The sequence below is a fragment of the Paralichthys olivaceus genome, chromosome 15 (genome assembly GCF_024713975.1).
Source record: "Paralichthys olivaceus isolate ysfri-2021 chromosome 15, ASM2471397v2, whole genome shotgun sequence".
Classification (NCBI taxonomy): domain Eukaryota; kingdom Metazoa; phylum Chordata; class Actinopteri; order Pleuronectiformes; family Paralichthyidae; genus Paralichthys; species Paralichthys olivaceus.
In genome coordinates, this window is record NC_091107.1 from 6,879,589 (window position 1) to 6,907,135 (window position 27,547).

The 27,547-nt window shown below is 42.6% G+C and overlaps 1 protein-coding gene across 4 annotated transcripts in view; it reads left to right on the forward strand.

Annotated features, from left to right (window-relative positions):
- The window catches only part of dclk1a (doublecortin-like kinase 1a), a 47,047-nt gene that overhangs the window by 1,700 nt on the left and 17,800 nt on the right, over window positions 1-27,547 (forward strand). For 2 of the 4 annotated variants that reach the window (XM_020097188.2, XM_020097192.2), the window contains exons 1-5: window positions 1,900-2,033; window positions 2,584-2,979; window positions 3,728-4,077; window positions 16,013-16,112; window positions 19,037-19,144. In XM_020097188.2, coding sequence (XP_019952747.2) covers window positions 2,601-2,979; window positions 3,728-4,077; window positions 16,013-16,112; window positions 19,037-19,144 — 937 coding nt within the window. In that variant the 5' untranslated portion in view covers window positions 1,900-2,033; window positions 2,584-2,600. Of the gene's footprint in view, window positions 1-1,899; window positions 2,034-2,583; window positions 2,980-3,727; window positions 4,078-16,012; window positions 16,113-19,036; window positions 19,145-26,699; window positions 26,888-27,547 lie in introns of those variants that run through there. The other 2 variants (XM_069539794.1, XM_020097191.2) reach the window with 2 other exon arrangements.

Genomic DNA, 27,547 nt, shown 5'->3' on the forward strand with positions numbered 1-27,547 from the left:
CTATTACAGTCAAAAATTGGTCACTGGTATAAAAAAGTAATTATCTTGTTAATCTTAATCTTAATTATCTTAATTATTATGATGCAAATCATGAAACTGTCCGCTCCACATTAAATATGCTCCCTGAATTTAAGTTGTAATTAAAATAAATAGTTTCTGCAAAGAAACTTTGATAGCCCTGCTAACAGAGAGCGGAATTCTCCATCTTTGAATAATTTCGAGACTTTCAATTATTGATAAAAAGTTCTGATCCAATGAAAGCACTAGAATTTAGAAAAGCTACAGATATGTGAATACACAGCAATGCCAGAATTTGTTTTTTTTCTGTGTTCCTGTGTTATTTGAATACATTTGGACACTGACAAAAACCGGCACTGACTCACAAGTTCCTCTGGAAATGAGAGCACTAAATGTGTTCTGCCGTTGTCCTCCATCTTTCTTACCCTGGCCTAACGACAGTCTCCCCCACACATGCCCTGTTTCCCCAGGATTCATTGAGACAGGAACACCTTCTCAGCCCTCAGTTCGTGACGCACACTGGGTCCCTGCGCGCGTCTCCTCGAAATAGAAAAATCTGTGTGTGTGGGGGGTTTAAAAAAAATTCCTCCTTCTGTCACTGTCACACACTTTGATGGATTCATATTCACGCAAGCTGGTCTGCTCGCAGAAGCAGAGATAATAGCCCTGTTGGACTTTTTGGATTAGATGAAGTAGATATGTGACCTTCTAAAAACAAGCAGTGAATAAATGTGACACACGTATAACGTAAATGCAAAGAAAGGGAAACTTTACACAATAAAGCTGTGGTGTATTCAACATGTAAAACAGCGTCTGTTGAACCACTGTGAAAACTGGCACAGATAAATGCTGGGTAACACTCGTATTTGGATCATCAGGGAGTGGTGATGGAGCAGAATTGGGTGGTCTCTTGGGGGCCAGGATGTAGGCCAGTGGTCTGTCTGTTCCTGTATCTCCTGCCGTCACATGCAAACAAACTTCAGCGCTCATGGGAAGAAACAAGCTTATATGATAATGACACATGCAGTATTTCCTCTCTAGCTCTCATGCTGTCCCAGATCACATTTGTCCCACTGGTTTTGGATCCTCGTGGACGCTGCTCTGTGTGGTGTGAGCGATAAAGTTAATTTCCAGCTGCCTTGAGACTTCTGTAGTTTATACAATGGAGTGAAGGTGTTACATAACATCTCACGTGCAAATGTTTCAGTGGGTTAAACATTATGCTGCTGCTGTGCTCGTGCACTCTCAAGATTTTAATGAGATCAGTCCACACACGCCAACCTATACGGTATGTGGGCTGGTGGTTCTCAAATGGGGGTCCGTGGACCTTTGGGGGTCCTCGAAAATGTAATTATAAAACAAAATAATCCACACTCACAAACATGCAGATATACCTATATGTTATATATAGTATGTGTAAAAGAAAAATGAAAGAAATACATATAGGATTATAATCAAGGTACTTCTGAGACCACATTTACCCACATGTATTATTATTATAATTTTGTGCATTTTTAATTTTGTCATAATCTACGCAAGATCGACCCCCCCTCCTCCTCCTCCACGCGTGTCTCTTGGAGGGGGGGCGTCCAGCAGGCGTAGGTTTGCATCCTAATGAAGAGCTGGTGGTGGTGGGAGGGTGCCTCAATGGAAATCACGACCGAGTGACGTGGAGGGGGAGAGAGGAGGTGGGTGAGGAGAGAATGGGAGGGGAAACAGCTGCCACCTCGTCCATTCCCAGTCCAGCCTGTGCCTCTTTACGCACGCACACTGGTGTTTGGTGGTGGAGGTGGTGTTGGTGCTGGTGGTGGAGAAATCAACCGGACAACAAAGGGACACACAGAGGAGACAGAAGAGAGAGAGAGGGGGGCTCTCTCTCTGCAGGATCCAGGAGCGGAATCACACTTCACCATCAGCGACAAGCTCACTGAACTCTTTTCTTTCATATCTGCAGGGAAACGCAGCATCAGTCAGGCTGGAGGTGAACGTCAGGGAAGCGTTAATCGCGCGTTTGGGTAAGTGCGTCAAAATCCTCTTTATATGAAAGTAACCCATTTTTTAAATGTTGTTTTTGAATTCTCTACTTCTGATGTCCCACGCCTCGTGATCCAAACCAACCAATGTGAATATATAGATTTGATTATTCGCTCCAGTGGCATCCTCTGGTGTTTATTTTGGAGTTTGGTCCCTCTGGGTGAAGGCTGCGGTTCTGTGTGCCGTGCGCGCAGCCTGTGAATATTTATAGAGAGGGGCATTAATGGGCTATTATCGATTCGTGACTGTCGCCCTCTCCCTCTCTGCACATCCACCTGCGCCTCAGGACAACTGTGCCTGGTGGTGTGGCTCGTCATGAAGCGCACTGTCCAGCACTGCTCGGCTTAAGAACACTTAATCTGTCATTAGGGAGTTATTTTCAGACCGTGCGCCAGCGACGAACTCCGGCTTCTTTTTACGCCTCATCACCATCTCCTTTCCTCCCCTCCGCTTGTTTCTGTTTACTTATCCGCTGCTGAAAACTTTCATCCACAACCCTGCGCCCCGTCTCTCCTTGTGTGTGTCTCCCAGACAGCACAGCCGTCGTCATGAGCCTCGGCAAAGAGATGGAGTTGGAGCACTTCGACGATCGGGACAAAGGTCAGAGGCACGGCCGCTCCAGTGCGCGGATGAACGGGGTGGCGAGCCCGACGCACAGCGCCCACTGCAGCCTGTATCGCACCCGCACCCTGAAGACGCTGAGTGCGGAGAAGAGGGCCATGAAGGTCCGCTTCTACCGCAACGGAGACCGGTACTTCAACGGGATAGTGTACGCCATCTCCGTGGACAGGTTCCGGACCTTTGACGCATTGCTGGCGGATCTGACCCGCTCTCTATCCGACAATGTCAACCTGCCCCAGGGGGTCCGGACCATCTACACCCTGGATGGCTCCAAGAAGATCTCCAATATTGATCAACTTGTAGAAGGTTGGTATAAGTAGGCTACACGGCACACTTTCAGGGCTACAAGTGTTGACATGTAAAAGCTTTTCAGTCCTGGATTTATTCCGAGATCCAGTTGGACACATTCAGTGCATCCATTCTTCTCCTATAGAACCAGCCTCACCTGTCAGCTGCCATGTTCTGTGATCTTCTCCTGCACATTTACTTGCTGTACAGAGTAAAATAACTCATTTAACACTATGTCCCCACAATTAGACTCATTTGAAATCAGGCTCAACACGATATGTGCTCTAAAACTGGCTAATCCAACAGAGCAGACTGTAGATTATTATTATGAAGATTATATCACTGGTTGGATTGCCAGCTGGTGTCAGAGGCATATGTTTCATCCAAGATTAGCTCCCTCCTGATCTGTTTTACTCCAATACTGTGCATGTCAGTATCATTACTGTGATGGGAGGAGCTGTAAGCTGTTGGCATCTTCTTTAAAGGTCCAGTGTGTAAGATTTAGGTGAAAGGAATCTTTGGCAGAAATTGAATATAAAATAATCCTAGAGATGTTTTCACTGGTGTGTTTCATCTAAATTATATCAATGGTTGTTTTCTTTACAATAGAGTGGGTTCTCTATTTACATGGCGGGGGTCCTTTCTCTGGAGGCCACCATTTTTTTGTTGACCTGTTCCTCTCCCAAGAGAAAGAGGTTCTCATCTCTTTTGATATTTTTAAAATCTTGTATCACATTTCAAGTAATCTTTCTTTCCCTTACCCCAGGTGAAAGTTACGTTTGCAGCTCCATTGAAGCCTACAAAAAGTTGGATTACACAAAGAACGTCAACCCCAACTGGTCGGTGAACGTCAAGGCCGCGGCCGCGTCCTCACGAGGTCCTCCATCCTTGGGCAGCGCCATGGCCGGCGGACCAGAGAACCGTGAAAACAAGGAGTTCATACGTCCAAAGCTCGTGACAGTGGTGCGGAGCGGAGTGAAGCCCCGCAAAGCTGTGAGGATCCTGCTGAACAAGAAAACAGCCCATTCCTACGAACAAGTCCTCACCGACATCACTGATGCCATCAAGCTTGACTCCGGAATAGTGAAGAAGATTTACACACTGGAGGGAAAACTGGTGAGAAATCTTTGCATTGAATCAGTCAATTTTCTCATTTATGTCTGAATGTGTCATGGAGATTGGATTGTTAGGACATCAGACATGGCTTTAATTTGTATTTATCATGGGTGGCACTGCTGATTGTCACCCTGCACTGAAGGTAGCTTTGTTTCTATGAGCACTTCTAGAAGCAAACTCTTGGAATACAGTCGGTTGTTTTGTTGTTACGCTGAAATAAGAGGGATTTTTTTCTGTTGCTGTGCTGGACGAGGTTTTATGTGCAGGTGGTGGTTTTTGCGATGGTGTTGGCTGAAGAGGGAAAACACAGATCAACAGGCTGTTAGAAGGCTCCAAACAGATAAATATTTAATGAACACGCGCTTGTTTCTCTTTTATGAGCCCTTTATGAATGAAGAGCAGTCGTGTCCCCCGTTCTGAGTCGGAGCTGTGGAGACAAATGTGTGACACAGCGCCTGAAAGAGGTCGAGAGAAGGTAAAAGTGCATGAATGGAGTCTGGGTTCTCACCCACGCTGCAGCAATGTGTGCCAGAGCTTTGCCTCCAAACACAAAAATAAGTCTCGGGCTCCTTGACAGTCCACCCACCTTTCCAGCTCCCTCTCAGCTCAGCTGTGGAGGTAGAGAATATAAAAAGAACTACTGTAAGACAGTTTATGTGCACAGTAAACGTACGCAGAGACTCATGCACATATTCTCAGCTGGTTCTGTGTATGTGGAAACGGCACTGACCTTGGACTGCACTGCAGTTAAATGCAGTTTATCTGTGCTGGCACATGCTCATGTTTGTGGAGCTGGGAAGGCACAGAGAGAAATACAACATCTCTTTGAGAGTTTCAGCTTTTGTTTTAACCCTCATGGTGACTTCCTGTTCCTCCAAGTTATTGAGCAATAGCCTCAGAATGACACCATTAGTTTGAAACACTTTGGTTTGACATCAAGGGCAGCAATCATCTCCCGATTGATCAATTTGTGACTCATGCTCATATTTTTTTTAAAATTGCCATTTCAGTCACTCAGTGTTACCATTTATCCCAGTTGTAAAGAGTAATCTTCACACTGTCCATGTAATGACCTACTTTTAACCCAGCAGGAAGTCATTCCAGATTTCCTGACCTGCTGCGAAATCCCAGCACCAGCCAATAAAATCCCAGGATCAGGTTTTCCTCGAGAAACCTCCTGTCGGGGATTAAACTCACGCTTTTGCACAAGTGCTCACTAACTCTGCGGTGTCCATTTGTTACACTTCTCCTGGAGATTACACAATAATGCTGCTCTCACCCTGTTCACCCCACTGCGATTGAAAGTTAGACTATTATGGTCATGCTATTTTTAGATGTGATATTGATTGGGCCTGTAGGCATGGTAACACGCTCGCTACCAAACTGGCTGGGCCTGGGCTGAGTGCAGAACCAAGTTCTCGTTTTTTTGTATGTGTGACTGCGAATGTGTGCGTGGGTTAATGTGTGTGGGAGCGTGTGCGTCTCTGATTATGTCATTAAGTGAACTGCAAATGGAAGAATGAGGGATTCTAAAGCAAGATGGGAATGAATAAAAAAGAGTTTCCATGAGTGCTTGGAAATCCAAGGCCAGAGTTGAACAGCGTTCTCCTTCTGAATGGGTGAAAGGTCTCAGAAAACACTGGATAATCATGTCATAAATTTAAACCCCTGTGAAATGTGGTTAATCCATGTTAACTTAACCATTTCAGGGAATTAGGCTCAGCACAACATTACATATTACCATAAAATCAAACATGTTTTATGAAATAATGATGAACTTACAATTGCATAAAGATACACATTTGAATAAAAAAGAATCATAACAACAACAACAAACAGATGAATGAAGGGATGACTGGTGAACTTTCTGTATGTTGATGACACTCAAATATACAGTACTGAATATGTGAAGTGGGCTAAAGGTAATTATCTGCACTGGAACAAGGTTACTTTAAGGGTTAAGTGTTTTTATGATAATGGGCCGCTGCCATCAGCTGAGCCACGTCCGTCATCCAGCCTACGGCAGAAGTAGGTTTCTGGGCCTGACTGGCAGTAACTTGGGTCCCAGTAGAGCTGCGTTACCCCGAGAGAGCATCTGAGATCCGCAGCTCAGGCTCCTTGCCTTCATTAACCCCTGTATTGAGGCCAGTGACAGTGGGTCAGGATGTATATGTACAACCACACAGCCTTCTTCTTCATCTTCTTCCCTTTCTCTTTGTATTGAATTGATTCTACTTTCAATTTTGTTGCAGAGGCTAAAATGCATTGAGATGAATAATAGATCATGTGTTTGGTATCTGAAAGCACAGAGTTCAGCCAAGAGTTAGTCTGTCTCTTCTGGTCCTCTCTCAGTTGTCTTGTTATGCTTCTTCATTTGTGTGTTTCTCTGGGTGTAAATTGAATTTGCGACTAAGATGCTTTTGCCATTACAACTATGTTTTGACACAAGATAAGCATTGTGTTATAAAACTTTGGATTTGGTTGTTGTTGTTGTTGTTTTCAGTCTTTTCTTCTCATTACTGTTATAGATTGACAATTTTCTTTGTCGATGAGATGTAATGAGATATAATGAGATGTTGACGGAGAGGAGACAACATATGACAGGCTATGAACAAGTGTCTCTGAGCATCTGATATGTGCCACATGCTTAGTTTGCCCACTGTGAGCTTACTCCACTGTGATCATTGTGGATATCATATTTCTGTGTGTAATCCGAGCAACCGAGTGAGAAGCTATATATCAAGTTCCACCCCCCACTGCTCTATTGATTCGCCCCCTGTCTCAGGTCTCACTGTATCTGATAGGTGGTATTTTTATCTCCCTCTCCTCTGGGGGTGACCACAACCTCACATTTCTTGGCAAGCTTCTTCACCTTGGCCGTATTTTAATGATAATTAGTTGCCGAGGAACCAGCCAACCCGCGGCGATGCGATGCTATGGTGGCGTTGCAGGATTGGTCTGATCAAGAAGGTAGACGACCCGTAAGTGGCTTAGGACACGGACATGGCTGGTCTATTAATACATGTAAAGCTCTGTTTACACACACAGACAAAGACACGCACACACACAAAGACGCTGTGTTGGACCCCAGCTGCCAGCCTGGAGCCGTGCGAGGCTTACGCATACTTAGGCACGAATAGTGACACACACGCTTTTTAATGGACTCCTCTGGATTTCGGATCATGCATCAGTGGCCATTTACTATAGGCAATTATCAACCAATGCATGAAGTGATTCCACGAAGTCACTCTTTAGGTTGGTTGCATTCTGTTCTCATTAATGAGATCCTTCACTTAGTGTCTCTGCAGGTTGAGCATTTGCGAGCATCAATAATTCCCATATTAACTGACTGTACATTAAACACTTAAGGTTTAAGTGGTCAGTATTTTCAATACTTCCTCAGTTGTATGTAGGAAGTTTGGTCGAGTTAATTTTACAAGAGATCTGTTGGTTTACTGTTTCGTCCAGACTGAAATATCACACCACTAGTAGATTTTGGGCTTTGTGATTGAAAAAAATAAGTTTTTCCTTGTTTACTGTCTTTTTAACCGACCCTAGCCCCCACCCCTGGATCCACCCTGCATTATTAAAATCTCTTGTTTTTATTTGTGCATTGTCTGAGTATCAAGTACGTTGATAGGAGTTTTCATGCTGCTTGGAAAACTCGCACAGACCTATGAAAGGCTATTATCTGTGCTGCTACTTGACATTCAACTTGATTGGTCCTTTCCTAATTAGTTCCCTTTGTCCAGCTCTTCTACACAGTGTGTCCCTGATAATACTGTGGTCTGTTTTTCTACTAATTGAATGTCACATGTTAAACAAAGGTTATACTGTTTGTAGGAGAGGAGTGAGTGTGAACCACTTGTTCAATATCTGCAGTGCAGCTCTCACTTTTCGAGCTGCATTGTTGGCCTGTCCTTCTCCATGTTGGCAACGCCGAAGAGCTTTTAATACTCTTTTATCTTCTTGTTTTCTCTGCAGCCTCCTCCTCTTCCTCCTCCTTCTTTATTGTCTTCTCAAGTGCAGCACACTTCTTTTGTCCCTCCACCCTTTCCAACTTCTGCTTCTCTCTTCATTCGCATATTTTTTTAAATTCTCTTACATAATGTTTAGTTTTCCTCCAATCAAACAAATGTTCTCCTCATCACCAATAGCTGCAGATGCCCCCCCCGCATCTTCTTTCACTCACCTCCCTCTACTTGATTTTTTTCTCACTCTGTCTCTTCCTGTCAAGGTGCCATTGTTTTTCCGGCTATTTAGTCCTCGTTTAATTAGCACACTCGACATGCACCCCCAAATCCAAGAGCTGCAACATATGGCATCACTCTCTCCTTCCCCCACTTTCCAAACCCTCCTTCTTTCCCTCTCTCTGTCTGTCCCTCCACACCCTCCTTTTTTCAGTTTGTCTTACTTTTTTTGGCTATAGCAAGCTCTGCAGGGACATCACTTAAAAATATTGCGTATTATGAAGAGCAGGGATTATGCTCTGCTCGAAAACAAAACATCTAGATGTTTGTTTATCTTCATTTGATTGGTTGTTTGCTGGTGATGTCACTTTTTCTTCATGGGAGGATTGTGGGAACAAAATCCATCTTCTCCTGCTGATTTGCTGAGTCACAGCTAGTCTGCGCAGCAGCGTCTGTGGAGTGTGGGGACTGAGTATACAGTATATAAGCTACTATACAGTATATGTGCAGTAAATTACATTGTTGAGAAATGGCTTGTATGGTATCACACTGCACAAATCTTGCGTTCTCTCCGTCTCTCTGTATTTCAGTCAGTCAGTTAGCTTCAGTGTGTCTGGTGACTGTGGCAGTTTGGGGAGCTGTCTGTAGTCAGAAGACAGGCTGCCAAATTAGAATCGATGGCAGACGTTTCAGGCTCTGGCAGACTGTCGAGAACCTCGTCACACCACCATTACGCACTCACACACACACACACACACACACACAGTCTGGCTCATGCTTTTCCTGACTCACGCAGTTAAATCTGCATTTGAAAGTGTGTGTCCCCTCTCTCTGTTTGTTGAAAATTTACACACATCACCTGTCAGGTTTTGTCGAATCATGACTCAGTGGGCGAGGCACTGAGACACTTAGTAAGAACCAGCACAGAGCTTCTTTACTCCTGCTGGAAACTGCATCATTTTGAACTAATGGGAAATTCAGTACGATGCAATGACTATAAACCTGATCTCAAATGATAAAACAAGTCCTGGTTAACTGTATTTCCGGTGATTTCTGGGTTTGTTGGTTGTTTTTCTTTCTCTTAATTTGTCTTTGTGGCACAGGTAGCTCTTTTAATTCTGCCTGTCTGTCAATATCAACTTTGTACTGATGCAGTCTGCAATGTTATTTAGTCAGTTTTCAAATATACACCACCACTGCTTAATCAGTTGTATATGTACAGTAATTAAGGGCTCATTTGCTGCCCCTCTGTTACTGCAGTTAAACTGAACTGGGATTTTCTTTACATATATTTTCCATCTTGTATTTAAGAGTTTGCCTGTGTTGCATTCGTATGAAGCGAAAACAATAAGTTGAATAATCAATTACTCCATCACCAGAAAATCAATCATTAAAGTAATTTATTGAGCAAAATTGGCAGAAGTTAGTTCCTTCCTGTGACAGGATATTGAATATATTTTGCATCCAGACTGTTGTTCAGACTACGCAAGACATTTCATGATGTCATCTTCTGAAAGACACTACTAAAAGATGAACATTTTGGGTTTGAGGAGAAAATGGGAGTCAGATTAAAAAGCATAAAATAATTAAATGATTAGGAAAAAGAGATGAAGCCAAAAAAAAGCAGAAAAAAGGGTCTGGAAGAGGAAAAGGAACTTTGGACTGACGCCACGTGATGTCCTACTTGTCCGAGCACTGCATAAAACCTTATTTTTTATTCCATTCATGTCGGAATGAAAACATTGGTTCCCTGAAGGACAGGAGGATGTGCTTACACAGATCCAGCTTCAGAAGAAAGTTTGCTATCCCCCTCTGGAGAGCAGAGGCTGTTACATAAGTTGTTATGCAACAGAGCAGCCAGCCTGGCAGTCAGTCTGCTGCGCTGCTTTGAGGTGCATGCAGGAACAGCAACTCAGAGCGCCACACAGTTAATTGGCTCCCATCACCACTGTTCTCTTTCCCTTTATTTGTTTATCAGCTCTTCCTTCTTCTCTTCCTCTCCCCTTGTTTCCCAGCCGGCTCGCTCTATCCGCAGGTTGCTTATTGAGCCAGGGGGAGGTCACGAGATGTGTGAATTCTACCTCAAGGGGAAGAGATGGTTTTGTCCATTTGATTTCTGTCTCCCTCTTCTCTTGTCAGCCTGCGTGTCTCTTTGCCTGCCTATCTCTCTGTCTAATTTTTTGCTCTAAGGGGATACTTTGAAAACCCCTGGGGTGTAAGGAAATGTATTTTCCTGTTTCCTTTTGGGATTGTGACTGAGACTGTTCTGTCAATGTTTTAATATGATATGTGTTCTTGACAGTGACGAGGTATGTGTTTGCTCTTTTAGAGTTTGTGACCTGTTAGAATTCTCTCTACCAGTAAAATAACATTTTTAAACTATACTGGCAATGTACCCTCAAAGAATAAGTGGTATAAATAATAGAGAGATGGATGGAATGCCACAGTCATATCAAAGCTTGTACAGTAAATATATAAGACGTCAATGGATGATGTTGATCTGCTTTAAAAAATATCAATCACGGCAAATTTCTGTAACATTAGTCAGTTTTTGCCTGTGTGACAAATGTCAAACCTACGTATTTGTATTGATAATGGTCCATATATTTAAATGCAGTTCAGAAACACTGATGTTGGATGTTCTGATATGCTGCTGTGCCAGTATTTAAGCTTCATCATATACTTCATCCCTTTTATCCCTTCACCTCGAATGCACTGCCTGTTCGCAACAAATGCCTTGCCCTTTCTGTTTCTATCTCCCTACATCTTTTTTTTTGTTTTTACAATACATCCATCTGTTATTCTGTCTCTCTGTCTTATCTATCACACCCGTCTGTCCGTCTGTCCGTCCGTCTGTCTGTGGTGAGTGTTTCAAAGCAGCTCAGCCAGCTGCAGTTGGTTCAGCACCAGGGACAGCTCCACCGAGCTAAGCTCCCCCAGCAGCGGCAGCTCGTTCGTCCAAAACATGTCTTTCTGCGGGAAGGATTATGTTGACCTCACCGCGTCCTCTGTGTAACCGCTGTGAGTCTATTGTGGTGCAGCAGATTAGTGCTTCTCCCTTTTCTCCTCCTTTCTGGATTTGCAGGCATCAGTTTGTCTCTGTTTCTTATCAGAGCGACCAAACATAAAAAAAAACTTAATTAACTGATGCAGTGTAACCATGGCTGCAAACATTTATGTTTTATATAATCAACAGTACAAAAAACTGGAACTGAAACATATTTTTCATTTTTCTTAATAAATGACTATGAAATTTAAAAAAACAATTATTATAGCACTAATTATAACCACAAATTATTTATATTTCAAATCTGTTGGTTATTTTGTACAGGTGAAAACAAAGACTTGCTCACATGCACAGTGCTGTGTGAATCAGGGTCCTGATAGAAGAGTCCAAAAATAAAGTGTAACATGGAGACAGAGCTAAACAGTGTCGTTTGTTCACCAGCGGACTCACGGGAACTTCTGGAAATGACCAGACACGGTGGTTAAATGAAAATTTTTGCACCATCACTCTAGCTGTCTAGAGATTTCTGCATGTGAGACTGGATAAATAACCAGTGAGAGCGTGTATGGACATATGAGAGTGTTTGTGTTTTCATAAAGGGTGAGATAGTGTCTACTTTATATCTGTTGTGTCTTTGTCAGCCTTTTTTTTGTTGGTCTCCTGCGTGTCCTCGAGAACACAAACTAAAAATCTGGACAGTCATCCCTCCTGACAAACACCAAACAGACTCAAAGTCGGCTTTTGGGTTCCTCAGCGAGTGGTTATTCAACAGTGCCACCATGTGGTGTCACCATTTACTCTGTCTCGGTTTTCTGATCCTTTGCAGTAATGATGTGCAAATGAAGTGACGTGCAGCTCCGTGTATCCGACCGAAAATGTGATTTAATCTTAAAGAAAGAAAGACAGAAGAACAAACCAGGGAGAGACAGAAATGGACACTGTAGATTAGAAGGTGTCTGGTCTTTGCTTCTACACTAGGTGGCGTAGTGAGAGTATAAATGGTTTTACTGAGAGATAGTCTATGATTTATTGCATAAGACCCTTTCAGGAGGGGATGATGGTCACATATTTGGCGGTCACACCTCTCCAGTCGTGGAGCAATGTTTTTTTTTGTCTGAGCTTTTCTATGTAATTACTGTTGTCAAGTGTGAGATAAAGTTAAATGTCAATCATATTCCAGATACCAGTCGTGGTGGCAGGATGATAAGATGAAGGATTTCTCAGACATGTGAGATCTGATACGCAAACCTGTTCAAACCTGTCAACCCTCTGCCTGACTCCTGCAGTTGATTTTAAATTAAACTTAAATATCAAATTTAACGTTATGCTTGTGACTTGCCCTTAGAGTAAGAAGGGTTATGAATATACCAAGCCTTCTGCTTCTTATCCCCCTCATCATCTTATTATAGTTGCTCTTTTTCGCTGCCTCTTTGTTTGTTTCCTCCCGCCCTTGTTTTAGCAGCGCTGGATGTTGTGTAACGACGCTTGTTCTCTGTGTGAACGCAGCACCAGAGACATCAAAGCAGCTTGTTCTGTCATTGGGCTCAGAGCAGCTGCAGCAGTCAGGAATAGATCTCATCCTCATCGATTACTCTTTTCTCTCTCTGTCTGCTTGCGTCCTCTGCAACTCGGAGGATTTGGAGATTTGGTTTCATCTCAGACTGTTTTGTTGTTGTTGTTCCTCGTCTCTTTTCATCTTTACCAGCTCCCTCTCCTCTTCATCATTCATCAGTCTGTTTGAGCATTTCAGGATCTCATCTTGTTTGAAACAAAGGGATGTTGTATTTCAATGAGAGCCAGGCCGTTTGTATGCATGCCTTGGTGTGTACTTGCCTGAATGACACAGTTCTGTGGAGTATTGTGCCCATAGTAGATAAATTATGAATGATGGAGCTCTATCACAGTTTGCACACCGTGGAATCGGTGGCACGCACCAGCCATGCACCAGTGCCTAGAGGGCATTGTCACCATGGCAACCATACTTTTTCACACCCTTCCTCAGTAACACAGCCCAGTATGTTGTGTTTGTGTGTTGCTCCATATTAGTTTACCCTCAGCTCAGTGGTGCTTTCAGAGGCTGTCCTACATGAAGACTCCTTCCTAGACTCACCTCCTCTGTTGTCCTCACCACCTCCTCCTGATTATACTCTCCTCCCTGTATTCTGGTGCTACAGTTTCTAGATCAGGATGAGCAGCTTCAAAGAGCCTCTGTACAGCAGCCTCCTCTTGGTTGAGTCCAGCAGCAGCAGCAGTCCAGTTTCAGTTGATTAATACCTCTGCCAAGGAGGTTATGTTTTTGTCTGTGACCAGGATTACGCACAAACCTCTAAACTGACTCACATGAAATTTTGTGGAGGGGTGGGGCATGAGCCAAGAAAGGAGCCATTCCATTCTAGTGTGGATCCTGATCAGGAGGAGGAGCCAGGAATAGTTTTTTCCTTTCTTTAGTATTATGTTTTCAAACATTTTCCTTGATTTCTCAGGCAACAAAAAATCATAATAATTATATCATTGTCAATTGATTAATGGAATAACCATTACAAGTCAATAGCTGGTTACTTTGCACCAGAGCACTATTGATTATTTTAATTACTGATTAATATGCAGTTTTTGGCCAAGAACAGTAAACAGCATTATTAATGATATTTTCCAAGTCAAAAGATTGTGCACAGTGGACACAGTGTGCAACAGAGTCTATAAGTAGTTTATGAAACAGCCAGCAGTATGAAATTGATGGTAAAGATGAAAATAATGTGAAAATACAGTGATATAAATAAACAGTGTGATTAGAGATAGAAGTGGCTCAGACACACTGGGGAAGTGTTGATAGCACCGGCATCTGTATCACAGCCATCTTGTTAGGAACTCGAGACACTCGTGTCTGTGAAATAATCAGTAACGCGGTATCAGGGGACATCAGAGAAAAAGGTAATATGCACTCTTTTATGAAACTTGAATCTCCTTGTGTGCAGAAACGCGTCCTCATGCGATGTGTGGCCAAACGAACGAAGAATCACACACAGACGCCCGGCCTTGATTTGAAAAGTTAAATGAAACCTGCCCATATTCCACAGAGAGTCTGAGTCTGAGATTAAACTTGTGTCGGGGAAAGCAGGAAAGGGAGAGAGAGAGAGAGAGAGAGAGAGAGAGAGAGAGAGAGAGAGAGAGAGAGAGAGAATGGCCTCTTTGCTCTTTACTGGGTATTTTGTTGATAATGCTGTTATATCAGCTGTGACTTTTCTTTTGGGGTGTTGATCGCTGCCTAATAAAAATCTAAATGGATTCTTTGGCGGTAATTGCCATGAAAACACAGCAGCGGTAGCTTTTTGTTTGTGTGTTAACTCCAGGCGTGCCACTGAAACTGTAATAGCTCTTAATAGGTTTTTTGGGGGAGGGATTCTTCATGGAGGATGAATAAACTATTGTCTGCCCATTAATCCTATTCTGCCCATCGGGAAATATAATTTGGGATATTGATGTCTTCGGATTGAAATGTGATGCTTGGCCTGTGGGGTGTAATTAAAGTTATTTGTGTAAATCGTGCTGAGTTAGGATCAGATATGGAATCAGCAGCTAACTAAATCAAACAGAAAATAATGAACAGCAGCTTTGCCAATTTGTCATCATAAACACCTTAGTGCAGAGACTTTTCTGTGGATAAAAAAATTAATAACATCTGTCTTGAGCTGACAAAATGAACAGATTAGGAGCTTAGGTTTGGAATAGTGAATTAATCAGGCACCTCCAGGCAAAATATGCAAGATTCTGAAGACCCTCTTTCCAGAGGACCCTTCTTCTTTATTGATCCAGCTCCTGTCGTGTTGTGTTTAGTGACTCAGTGTTTTAATGTTTTTAACATAATCCCTGTCAGCGTGTCCCTGTACGTTTGGCATTAGCGTCACAGCATGGAGTCAGTCAAAGAACGACAGTGAGTCAGAGGGACGGCTTTGTCTCTGTGAGTCAGATAGCTTATAGAGTTAACCTCTCTCTGCCTCACACACTCTCGCTCTCTGTGTTGTTCATGTCTCCCTCTCTGCTCTTAGGTTTCTTTCTCTTTACAATTCATTACCATTCATGAGACGCTGGTGTTTCAGGGAACAGACCCACCTCTCTTGACATCCGGTGAATGTACCGCAGCGCATTAGCAAATTAGTGAGTCAGCGAGGTCTCGATATGGTCGCTGATGGACTGATAAAGCGCAGAAAAGACACAGACCTGCAGCTCGGGGACTTGTTTGGTTATTCACAGACACAAACGAGGAAACAAAAACACATAGACAATCAGTATTTTTCTTGTCTGTCTCCTTGGGCTCAGAGTGCAGTGTGACTTCACCTGAGTACAGGAAAGGAAAGATGATTTTTGTGACAATGTGCAGAACGCAACACAGAATATAGTTAATGTCCTTTATGCATTCACAGCATCAGTCCCCTGGAATTAAATATGACTCTCCACCTTCCTTCTTCATGTCATGTTTGGGTTCAATGAATATGCAAATATGCCCCCCCCCCTGGCTTTTATCATATAAAATGCTTAAGGGGGAGGGGGGGCACAGTAACATATTTATAAACTTGATTTTCCCTGGAGAGGAACTTTAAATCTCTGCAGACAAAAGTGTCTGTGAACAAAGCGTTCAGTCCCCAACAGTGGAATGCTGACATTGCTTTCTGCAGCTACCAGAGGTGAATGTGTGTGTCTGTGTAAGTAATAACTGAAGTCATTTGCGTGTCTTTGTTTCCAGGTGTCATGTTTGCAGGACTTCTTCGGGGATGAAGACATTTTTGTTGCGTGTGGACCGGAGAAGTTCCGCTACCAGGATGACCTGATGCTGGACGAAGGCGGTGAGGCCACTCACATTTCACATTGGTTCGCCTCTCTTGGGTTCTCTACAGGGCCAATATAAGTTTGTGTATGTGTGACGAGTTGTGTAACTGTATCATGCAGTAAAATGCATGAGAAAAATAACATTAATGGCCACCTTGCTTGCCATAAAAAACATTGTGGCTATTGTGCAGACCCCTAAACGCATTTGCCGATGTGCTACAGAAGAAATGCTGCAAATATCACATGTAAAATAAGAGATTGCATGGCCTGAAGCATCTGATGAGCAAAACACTTCAGACACTGATGATTCCACTGGAAACATGACACCTGGGTGAATACGCTAATTTGACAAGACAGCGAAGGGAGAGAGCACTTCAGTGTTCAATGACATTAAACGTTATACAAACACAAAACAAAAGTCAAACTTCTCTACTGATACTGAGGAGTCATCAGCTTGTTTTTACCTGCATTTTAATAAAAACCCAGGTACTCTTGCTAATTTTGGTGTAAAAGAGATATAGGATTTATCTACGCATTCACAGATCTATCACAATACATACACATCTGCAGATTCTTTTACACATATACAAACCTCATTATGCACACACACAAAATGAGATACTGTTACACAACTCACCACACACACACACACACACACACACACACACACACAGCATTAATATGGCCTCCATATTGGCCACATATTCTCTCCTTGTTGACGAAAAAAGATCATCATGTCCCGTCTCCACCCATCACCCTGTCTGCCCTGCATGTGCTTCGTCTCCCTGGTTCAGGTGGCAGAGCACTGTGAGGACTGTCCAGTTCATTACGCTCCATCACCTCTCACCGCTCCTCTCATCTCCTGTGTCTTTATTCCAAAGCCTTCCTCACCTATTGTATCATTGTTCCTCCTCCTTTCTCTTTGTCTTTCCACTGTTGTCTGGATGTGGCTTGTCCTCACTTCACCCACCTGCGTTTCTGTCTCCCCCATTTCTCCTGCACTGCTGTCACAGAAGACTCCTGCCATTTAGCCCTCATCTGCATTCTCATCCTCCTGTCTCTCTCCTCCTGTCTCCCACTTGAATGAGTGTGCCAAGGCTTTTGTTCAAAGGTTGTTTTTTTCAATTCATTTGTTCCCCTCTGTGTCCTTTCAGCAATTTAATAATAATATCCATCCCACGGGCATCGCTGGTGCCCACCTCTTCCCTCTTTTTGTCTCCCTTTCTCCCCCCTCCCTTACTCTCTGCCCCTTTACTCTCCTTACATTTGCAAAATATAATGGCTAGTTGCTTCCATTAGCCAGATTCCCTTTGGTAACCCTCCCCTCTCTTGATAAAGTCCATAAAACAGCCTCCTACACGCAACAAGACATTCAAAGACCATGTTTCCAGGGTATCTGCACTTTCATTAGTTACTGATGATTGTCTTCGTAAGTGGTTTGTTGTCTAAAGGAAAAGAGGGGGTGCAGGCACAGAGCTACTTTGTTCTCATAAGGCCATTGAAGCTGAAGGACCAAGCTTTTGCTCACAGTTTTCAGGTGCTTTGACAAATCTGTTTGTTAAACCTGGCCTTTGTCTTTTTGGGACTCACCCTCTTTTTTGACATTTACTGGCGTTGTCCCACTGTCAGTGCTGGAAACATTAATGTGACGGACACACAAAACTTATATTAAGATTAAATGACCTTGTCTGAAAATAACTTATAATATTTACATTAACCTAAACCTTAAAAAATGTCTTCACCTTAAATTTAATGACTTACATAAAGTGGACTTGCTTTCTGTCCCCATACGGAACACAAGTCCCCATAATGTGACTGTGTAAACAGCATCAACATGAGTAATACCTGAACCACACACACACAGACATTATATTTTTTCTACGTCCTCTGGGACATAGAGCTCATTTTGACACCTCCTCATGCCTCATGTCCTGGAGCACAGGGAACAGGAGGCACAGGAGGCAGCAACACACTGACAGAAAAGCAGAGCGGCAAACGAAGCAGAGAGACAGTCGCAGTCAGAGCTGCAGACAACTCTGCCTCCTCTCAGCATCACTATAATTATCGCCTCTGCCTCAGCTCTGGCACACTGTCATCATGTTAACACTCTGCATTGTACATTACTCACTGGGCCACAATGACTGCCACACAAGCTCATAACACACACACACACACACACACACACACACACACACACACACACACACACACACACACACACACACACACACACACACAGAGACATGCCCCCCCTGCACTCATATATGCAGCTGAAGACAAATGCCAGACTGTGTATAATTTCTCCTTCCTGCTGGTGTAAAATAACAATGAGCTATAATGGGGTTTGGTTAATGAGCAGGAGAGGAAAAAAAGTTTTGGGGATAAAGGAGGCAGGGTGTGTGTGTGTGTGCATGTGTGCGTGCGTGCATGCGCCATCAAATTGTCAGCCATTGCTGTTGTTCTTGCAACACCACAATAAAAAAGCCCAGGGAAGGTCAGAGCTAATTTTTGCAGGCGACCTACAGGTAAAAAAACTAAAACAGCTGTGTTGATGCATGAGTGGTTTGGTGTTTTCTTGACTAAAGGTCCGAATAAATCAAAATATTAAAACAGTACTTGGTTTGTAAACTATATAATGATATTAATTTGAATTTCAGTGCAACAGATCTGTGTTTTGTGTGTTTCAAGATGCTAAATTGTTATTGTAGATTAAAGTTGTGTGTCACTAAACACGATATCAAAAATGTCATGTCACAGTGTTACACTCTAATGATCGTTCCTTCAGTGCCTGTGTTTGTGTTTACCAGCAGCAGGAGTGCAGCAGCTTTCTTACTCCAAGTTTTGTAGAATATTTGAGTGGATGAATAAACAAATGTGAGGGAATCTCTGGTTTTCAAATACATTCTGAACAAATCCGTGTTTCGTCCATGTTCTTTTGCAGAGTGTCGTATGATGAAGTCGGTGAACTATGGGAAGATGTCTGGCTCTCTGACCAGAGGCTCCCCCAGAACAGTCGTCCAAACACGACGCAGCAAGTCTCCTGCATCCTGTAAGACAATTCAATTAAGTTTCTTCCTTTGTCTCCTCCTCCCCTCCAATCCCTTAATGGAATTTTGTATGGTTTAATTGGCCTGACAGATATTAACCCTGCATGCGTGTTGGCTAAGGGTATTGCTTTCGCCCCTGTGTGTGTCTGTGTGTGCATGTGGGAGTATAGTTAGATATTATTTGCGAGGGTATCTCCTGATGATCTGTTAAAGGTCAAGGACAACAAGAATATGGTCATTTATCTCCACAGATAAGATTTAATCCAAAGTTTATATTGTTCATAAAATTAAGAGGTTGCAAAGAAGCTGGAAAAAAATAAAGATTGCTTAGTTCAAAGCTTTTTTTTTTGAGGTATCTGTGCATCCTGTGGGACTAAAGAGACGACCCGAAGATTACAGACTGATTAATCATTTACGACACCATGAATTCAGAAAATGATGTCATACACTGTAGAAATGCATTTCATTTTACGACCAATAAGATTAGAGACACAATCTGCATCTTATTGAGATGAACTAAGTTACATTGAGTTATTAGGGTATTTACAGTGTGTAACCTCCTGCTTCTCATTGAGTCTGTGTTTCCTGGTGTATGTGAGTCTTTGCATGAGGAGTGTGTCCAGCCTCACAGTCCTAATGGACACACTTGGGACTTGTTTGCGTCTTAATACATCCTCATGTGACTGCTTAGTGTTTTCAAGCTCATTACTCAATCAGTGTTGCAGACTCTGAAAACAGTATGTATACACGCTGTGAAGAAATCAGCGCTCAGTGTGTGGAGTGTCTCGCAGTGTCAACTGTGTGTACGTGTACATGTGTAAGCTGAGTCTTGTTGCATTCAGAATCTATTAATTCAAATGAGAACGATTTCACAAGGGAATGGAGAAAAGGCAAACAGAGAGGTAAAAATAAAGAGAGCGAGGGAGCGGGAATGAAGATGAGAGGGAAAGAAGAGGGGAAGATGTTGATGATGCAATCCTGCAGCTCCCCACCAGCCGCTATTCACCTGATATACAAAAATAATGCAATAAAATGGTGAGAGCTTGCTATGGGGCTACTGCATTGTTTATAATAATACATAATAATACATTTTATTTATTTTCAGAGCACTCAAGGTCACCTTACACAGCAGATTTTTACATGATGTAAAAATGGACAGAGAGTCAGTGTTGCGAATGTTTGGTGGGAGGGAGTTCCAGAGGTGGGGGGGCAGAGCGGCTGAAGGCTCTAGATCCCATGGTGATCAAACGGTCAGGTGGTAAAGTGAGGTGAATGGAAGAAGAAGAACTGAGGGTGTGTCAACATGCAGGAGTTCAGAGTGAGTTTGTGGATGGCCTTAGGTGAGGAGCAGAATCTTAAAAACAATGTGGTGTTTGACCAGGAGCCAGTGAAGCTGCTGAGGGACAGGAGTGATGTGATTAACGGAGGGGGTTCTGGAAATAATGCGAACGGCAGAGTTCTGGACTAATAGAAGTTTATGAAGGCATTTATTACGGAGACCAAAAAGAAGGGAATTACAGTAATCAATACGGTGTAACAAGGGTGTGGATGAGAATGGCAGTGGTGTTGGGCGTGAGGGATGGGCGGAGATGATTAATGTTGCGTAGGTGAAAGTATGCGGACCGGGTAACATTATTGATGTGGGCTTGGAAAGATAGAGTGCTGTCAAGGATGACACCCAGACTCTTAACCTGAGGGGAGGGAGAAACTAAGAGTTTTAAATAGTGAATGATAGATGAGGTGTTGGGTGTCATCTGCATAGCAATAGAAAGTAATTATTAATTTACGGAAGATATGGCCAAGAGGAAGTAAGTAGAAAGGGGGGGCCAAGGACTGAACCCTGTGGAACACCATATTTATGGCTGATAATAAAAAAGCCACAAATGTCTTTTGATGCAAGAATAAAAAAATCCAGGCCACAACACAGGAAAAATTGAAACAGCTGAACGCAGCTCTGTGTGTGGCAAACACAAAAGCTGCTGAGGACTTAGCGATCTGCTCTGAGCTTCACCAAATAGCTGGTTGTTCTTTTTCCCGATTGCACAGCTTGTGTTGTGGCTGCATGAAAAGAATGCCCAGTTATGCAACAGCGCCCTTGACTGCGCATTCTCACTATCATCATTTCTGTGATTGGAGTGCATGGACACGTTAGGGTTGGGGATAATTCAATTTGGTGATGCAACGCACAGAAATTCCCCAGAAGGATGCAAGTCCACCTGCAGCTGAGGCACGGACACGCACGGACACACACAGACACACACGCTTCTTATATATATATATATATATATATATATATGTCCTATGATGAAAACCTGTAGTTGTTGTTGTTTTGTGCTGAGTTGTGAGGTGGCAGTGAAAAGCAAGGTGGTGGAGAGAAACAACTGGGACGAGGAGAGAAAGTTCTGGATGTTGACGGCTTGAAAACTTTGGGGAAAAGGTTATGAGAGTGAGTCATGCGCGATCTGATCTTGTCGGCTGAAGCAAGTCTGGAATTAAAGTGTGTGTGTGTGTGTGTGTGTGTGTTTGTGTGTGTGTGTGCGTGTGCGTGTGCGTGTGCGTGTGCGTGTGCGTGTGTGTGTGTGTGTGTGTGTGTGGAGAGAGGTAGAGATAAGACTGACTCGTCTTGGTTGCCATAGAAACATAGCACAGTAGGAGCATGTAGCTTCAGACACAATAGTCTGTGACAGCCATATTTGGCAGTGACTTCCGGGGAAGTGGCCTGCGGCGGAGAACGGACGGAGCTGGCTGATGCTCGGTCCTCGCTGGAACCCTGAGTCAGACCTTCCTGAGAGATGTTTCCCTGCAGGCGCCGCTTCAGCCACAAACATCATCACATGCCCACAGATTGCTGTCGACAGTTCTGTACCGCGTTTTGTATTCAGTCCCCAAAACATCGTCAGTTTGCACCCGGAGAGTTGTGTTGTTGGAGCGACGAGAGATAAGAGAAACTGATGGATCCTTAACTTTGATCTCACTGAGATCTTGACTCAAAACTAATGATGAACATAAAAAGCATTTAGATGTGATAGAGCAGAATACCTCACGTATGTGGGAAGGAAATTAGAGATTTCTGAACAGATTCACTGTGTTACAGTTGTTTACAGTTTACAAGTTTATGATGATGATGTCAGACTTTCCTTTACACTTGTGATACACGTGTGGAATTTATTCAATATTAGACAAACTCTGAGTTGAGTTGAGTTTTGTCAGAACAATTAAAATTGTTTCTTATCCTGTCAAACCATTGCTGAAAGGATTAGTCAGTTAATTAATTAGCTAATCTACGCAAAATTAATCCTAATTTCAGATAAATGCAAAAATACCAAATATAGATGGGTTTAGCTTCTCAGAAGTGACGACCTGCAACTTTTCTCTGTTGTGTATAATTTTAAATTCAACTTGACTAAACAAAGCAATTGGAAAGTTGGAAAGAAAATAGGATTTTCACTGTTTTCTGGAAGTCTATTGACTAAACATTTACATTTAGTCAATTAATCAAAAAACTAATAAATAGATTAACCAACAATGAGAAAGTTTGTCGACTGCACAAACTCTCCAACCTCATCTTCTGGAATTAAATGTAATCAAGCATTCATGATGTTGTTGTTGATGACTTCTAGTTTTTCAAGTCTCTTTTTCCTCTTTCCCCAAAACATGTTTACTCGCCTGTTTCCCAAGATGCATCTGTAAAAGTTAATTCAAGTTACATGGTCACGTACACATTTAATGTTCAACTAAACTGTTGGAGAGAAATGAATACATTCAGTTAGACAACATTGAAGGAGGAGACATTCACCTTGAACTAAATCTGACAGTGAAGTCTGGTTTGCACCACATACCAAACTAATCCTGTGTTTTAAGAAAATTTACTCTGCGGACAGAAGTTAATTAATGATTCCATTAATTATTTGGTTATTTAATCTCAGCTGCACACAAAACAAACTCATTTATTTACGATTTGGGCAGTGAAGTTAAACGTATTCGACACCAGACAATTAAAGCTCTGTCTATTTTTGTGATGTTTAGAAACCAGCACCAGTGAATCTTATTATTTCTCATCCACACTCAGAGATTTAAAGATAATAAACAACTCTGCAGATCTCAGGCTTTTCTGAAAGCAGCCTCCAAGTCCGATATAAGATTTCAGCCAACACACACGCTTATGAAGAAAAGTCTTCATCACATGTAATAATCTTGGCTGCAGGAGCTGCACAGAGAAGATGTGATGTGTAAATGATGTCTGAGTCAGTTAAGGACAGACAGAGAGATTTTAACACAACACGCTGTCAAACACCACCTGGTGTCCCTCTGCGTGTCTGGCCGCTTCGCATTGTGTGTGTTTGCAGCTGAGACCTCGACACTACTGAGAGACAGTTGCACACTTGTAGACACACACAAAATTAAATATATAATCATAAATATTCGCCCTGCATACATAATATTATTAAAATGTGTTTGCAGTAGAATTTACTTCTTTATTTGGACACAGTTGGATCCAAATTGATTCAGACGACAAATTGAAAGATAATTGCCACCAGCAAGGAGGTTATGTTTTCACCCCTGTCCGTTTTGTGTGTTTGTTTGTTTGTTTGTGAGCAAGATTCTTCAAAAATTGTGAAACAGATTTCCATGAAACTTGATGGAAGGATTTTGTATTTGTCAGGGAAGAACCCCTTAAATCTTGACGCAGAATGGGATCGGGCGGCAGTTCCAGAATCTTCTGACTTGACATGAAATCTGGCACATTGATAGAACTGATATCTACGAGTGTGTAAAATTCAGCGGAGCTGGATAGAATTTAAGGAAACTGTTGGGCCTTGGAGTTTGTGCAAACTTATTGAGATATTTAACCTAACCTCATATTTTCCAAAAGAAAACCATCCTACAGAAAGTAAAGGTTTGGGTTTCTGCTCTTTTGTTTCAATTCACAGGCAGAATCATTTTAGAAACACAGTAATAAGTCAAATAATTGTTATCAGGCTGCTTCCTATAGCCCAGAATTTTCCTCAAGGTCATTTTTTATATTGACAAACATTAAAGCATTAAGACTTGTGTGTTGTATGTTTGGGAGGTGAATCACACTGTGGCTCTCAGTCAGTGAATCATGAGTCTTAATCATCATTACTCATCAAGTACTGGTTGTGATATAAATTAAGAGCCTCTAAGTGTCTGAAAATGTGTATATTTATCTGATTAATTCTTAAGATACAAATAACATCTTTACTTTTTTTTAGCATTTCCATCTCATTTGAAATATCACTGTAACAAAAAGACACTGTTGAAAGAAATGCCAGATATCCACCCTCACGCTGTAGATGATCTGATGTGCTGGTATACGTCCTCTTAGTTCTGTGTATGTATACGTGTGAGCGGGTGTGGGCAGGTTCTTGTGTGACTGCCTGACACTGTCATCACTCTGATCTCACAACCCCGGCTCAGTGTCTGCTCTCTACACACACACAACCAGAATAATGTGAGAAAACAAATTTGCACTCATACATAGTTTCTCGCCGCGTTCCACCATCTGTCTCCCTGCTCTCCTCTGAGGCCCCATGTCAGCTAATTTTAACAGAGGGCTACAGATGCTGCCAATGGGCGTCACGCTGATACTTCAGTGTCTCATCATTGTCTCTCTGTCACAAGCAGCACCAGACGACTTTACGTGGAAGTGCACGGGGCAGACGACCAACAAATAAATCCTGTGCGTCTCCAGCAATGCTGCTGTGACACTCTCTGAGCTGTGATCGCACCAGGTTTGCTGCTTTCGCCAACTTTTCTTCGCTATAGAAACCTACACAGTACAAACCAGATGAGCACAGGGAGTGTATGAAATAGAGGCTGCAAGGAAAAACTAATTCATGGCTAGGGCAGTATTGATATTTGTTGTAAGGGTGAGATTAAAACATGCCTCAAGGCAGGTTTGAGTTTATGAAACTGAAGTTTTAATGAATTTGAGATGTAAGGCTCCTTTTTTTTTAGGACAAGATGTCTCAAAACTTTCTGTTTGTCTTGGGGTGTATATTTCTACTAAACCTGCTCGTTTTAGTTTGTTGAATTTCCCACGTTTTCTTTTGACAGACTTCATTGAGACTATGCATTATCTTCCATATTTCATCGAATGTTTATATAAAGATCCAAATGTGTTTTTAATGAATGAGAGTATACAGTAAACAGAGTGTATGTGTGTGGTGAGATGCAGTTCTTAAAATAACTGTGTGATTATTTACTTGTGCGACCTTGAACATATATGATAATATGATGAGATGTATAGTGAAGGGTGTGATTGACTGGTAATCAAGACTCATTAATCCATTGAGGCTGTTATGTATTAAGTCTTTTCCAAGATGGAGATGAAAAAAACTGCATCCGGCTGATTTATCACTGTTAAAGATGATCCAGAATTTATTTATCTTTCCAGAGACTCCTGTGTAATTTTTTTTATGAATGAAAAGATGCACTGCTGCCTCTGTGTTGTTTCATGGTGCTAGTGTTGCATTTGTTGGTCACACTATGGAATCACAGTTCTCAGTTAATGTTGCTCCACCACTTTAGTTCAGACTGAAATATCCTAACAGCTACTGGATGGATTGCTATGACGTCTTGTGCAGACATTCATGGTCTCCAGAGGATGAATGCTTATGACTTGTAACAACACCCTGTCTTTTCCTCTAGCGCCACCTTGAGTTTGGCATTTGGGATTTTGAGTGAAATGTCATCAGCTGCTGGATCAACATTAAGATTTTAATTTGCGCTTTACTTTGGCTTATGACCAAATACTAATGAAGTACTGCGAAGCTTCAGAAGTACTCAGTGATTAGTTTTGGCATTTAAATGCTTGGATTGAGTTGAAGGTGTTGTGTTCGACTCTGCATCTCATTGTGAGGCCATGTTATGATGCTTAGGCCGATCATCAAACACACGGTACAGCTGGAGACAAGCAGAAACATAAGGTGCTGTCCTGTATTCACAGCTAGTTCAGCTGAAACACACCAGCCAGAGGGGGCGGCTGTGGCTGAGGGGGTAGAGTGGTCATCCTCTTACCAGAGGGTCAGCAGTTCAATCCTAGTCTTCCTCATCTGCATGCCGAAGTGTCCTTGGGCAAGATACTGAACCCTGAATGTCCCTCATAGAAAGAAGTGCTACCTTATATTGCTTGCAGTCGTCATCAAATCCACCTCAGCTCCTCTACAGCCGATGCAAAACCATCAGACACATGGTCACCTGGCAATCGCTTTTATCCACAGTGTCTCGCTGCACCACATTTTAACACCTGGACATCTCCAAACTGGTTATAGTTGGTTGATCATTTTTTATCCAACACGTGTGTGCGGCCACTCATGTTTCAGATTATTGACCATCTCTCAGCTTCAAGGCTTCATTGTATGAGTCAGTCAGTGCAGGGCTGCAGGAGTTAGAAAAACAAGCCTGAAATGCAGAGCAGAGTTGCAGCGATGCTTTGGGGATGTTTGGACAACACAGTGCCATGCTCTCTCTCTCTCGCTCTCTCTCTCTCCCTCTCTCCCTCCCTCCCCCGCCTCTCTCCGGTGAGCGTCAGCCTTTGCGCAAGCATCCCTCCTCCCCGCCTCTCCGGTGTAGTACAGCGCTGCTCCTTCTCTTCCATTCACCACAGTTTACTATCACCCTTGGACGGAGCTCGTGCAGAGGTGCTGTCCATCATCTCCTCCTTCTCCTCTGTTCACATCTCTGGATTATCACTGTGTTTTCCGTCATGCTGGAAGAGGAAGGTAGGATCATTACACGTTCAGCGGCTTCTGTCATATTCCCTCGGACGAACGCGTAAACTTCACGCGTCCTTGCTCATATCTGTTCCCTCGGACATACATGTGTCGCCGCCGGTGTGTTTTTGAATTCCAGCAACTGTGTGATCGTGTAGTACTATAATGTCAATGAGAGATGCGTTGAAATGTTAATGTTGTTCCGTTGTGTAACCCGGAGGAGTGTCTGTCCGTGTGCGTAACGCTGATGCTGAATTTCATCAATGGAGATGTCTGGGAAGGGGAGAAACAAAGGCAGTTTATTGCATTGGCCTACTTCGTTTTTCAGTAAAACAACACACTCGTGTAGTGCAATGGCAGCAGATGTTATTTCAGTCTGCTGTGCACAGGCTTCATCCTCTTTGTCCTGAATAATGCACAAAGTTGTCTGATCTCTGCAGGGGAATAATTAACAGTACACAGTGACGGTTGGAGCTCTGGAAATGTCATTGGCTTTGACTTATAATGTGAATTTAATGCATATAAAAGGAAACAAGAAAACCCTGTTGTTTAATATGCTGTAGGCTAATACATGATAACATCATATTAAAAAAATAGACTAGGAGATGACTGGTGATTTAAAAAGAAATAAACACTGGATCTTTTATTTATTTGGATAAAATGAGGATC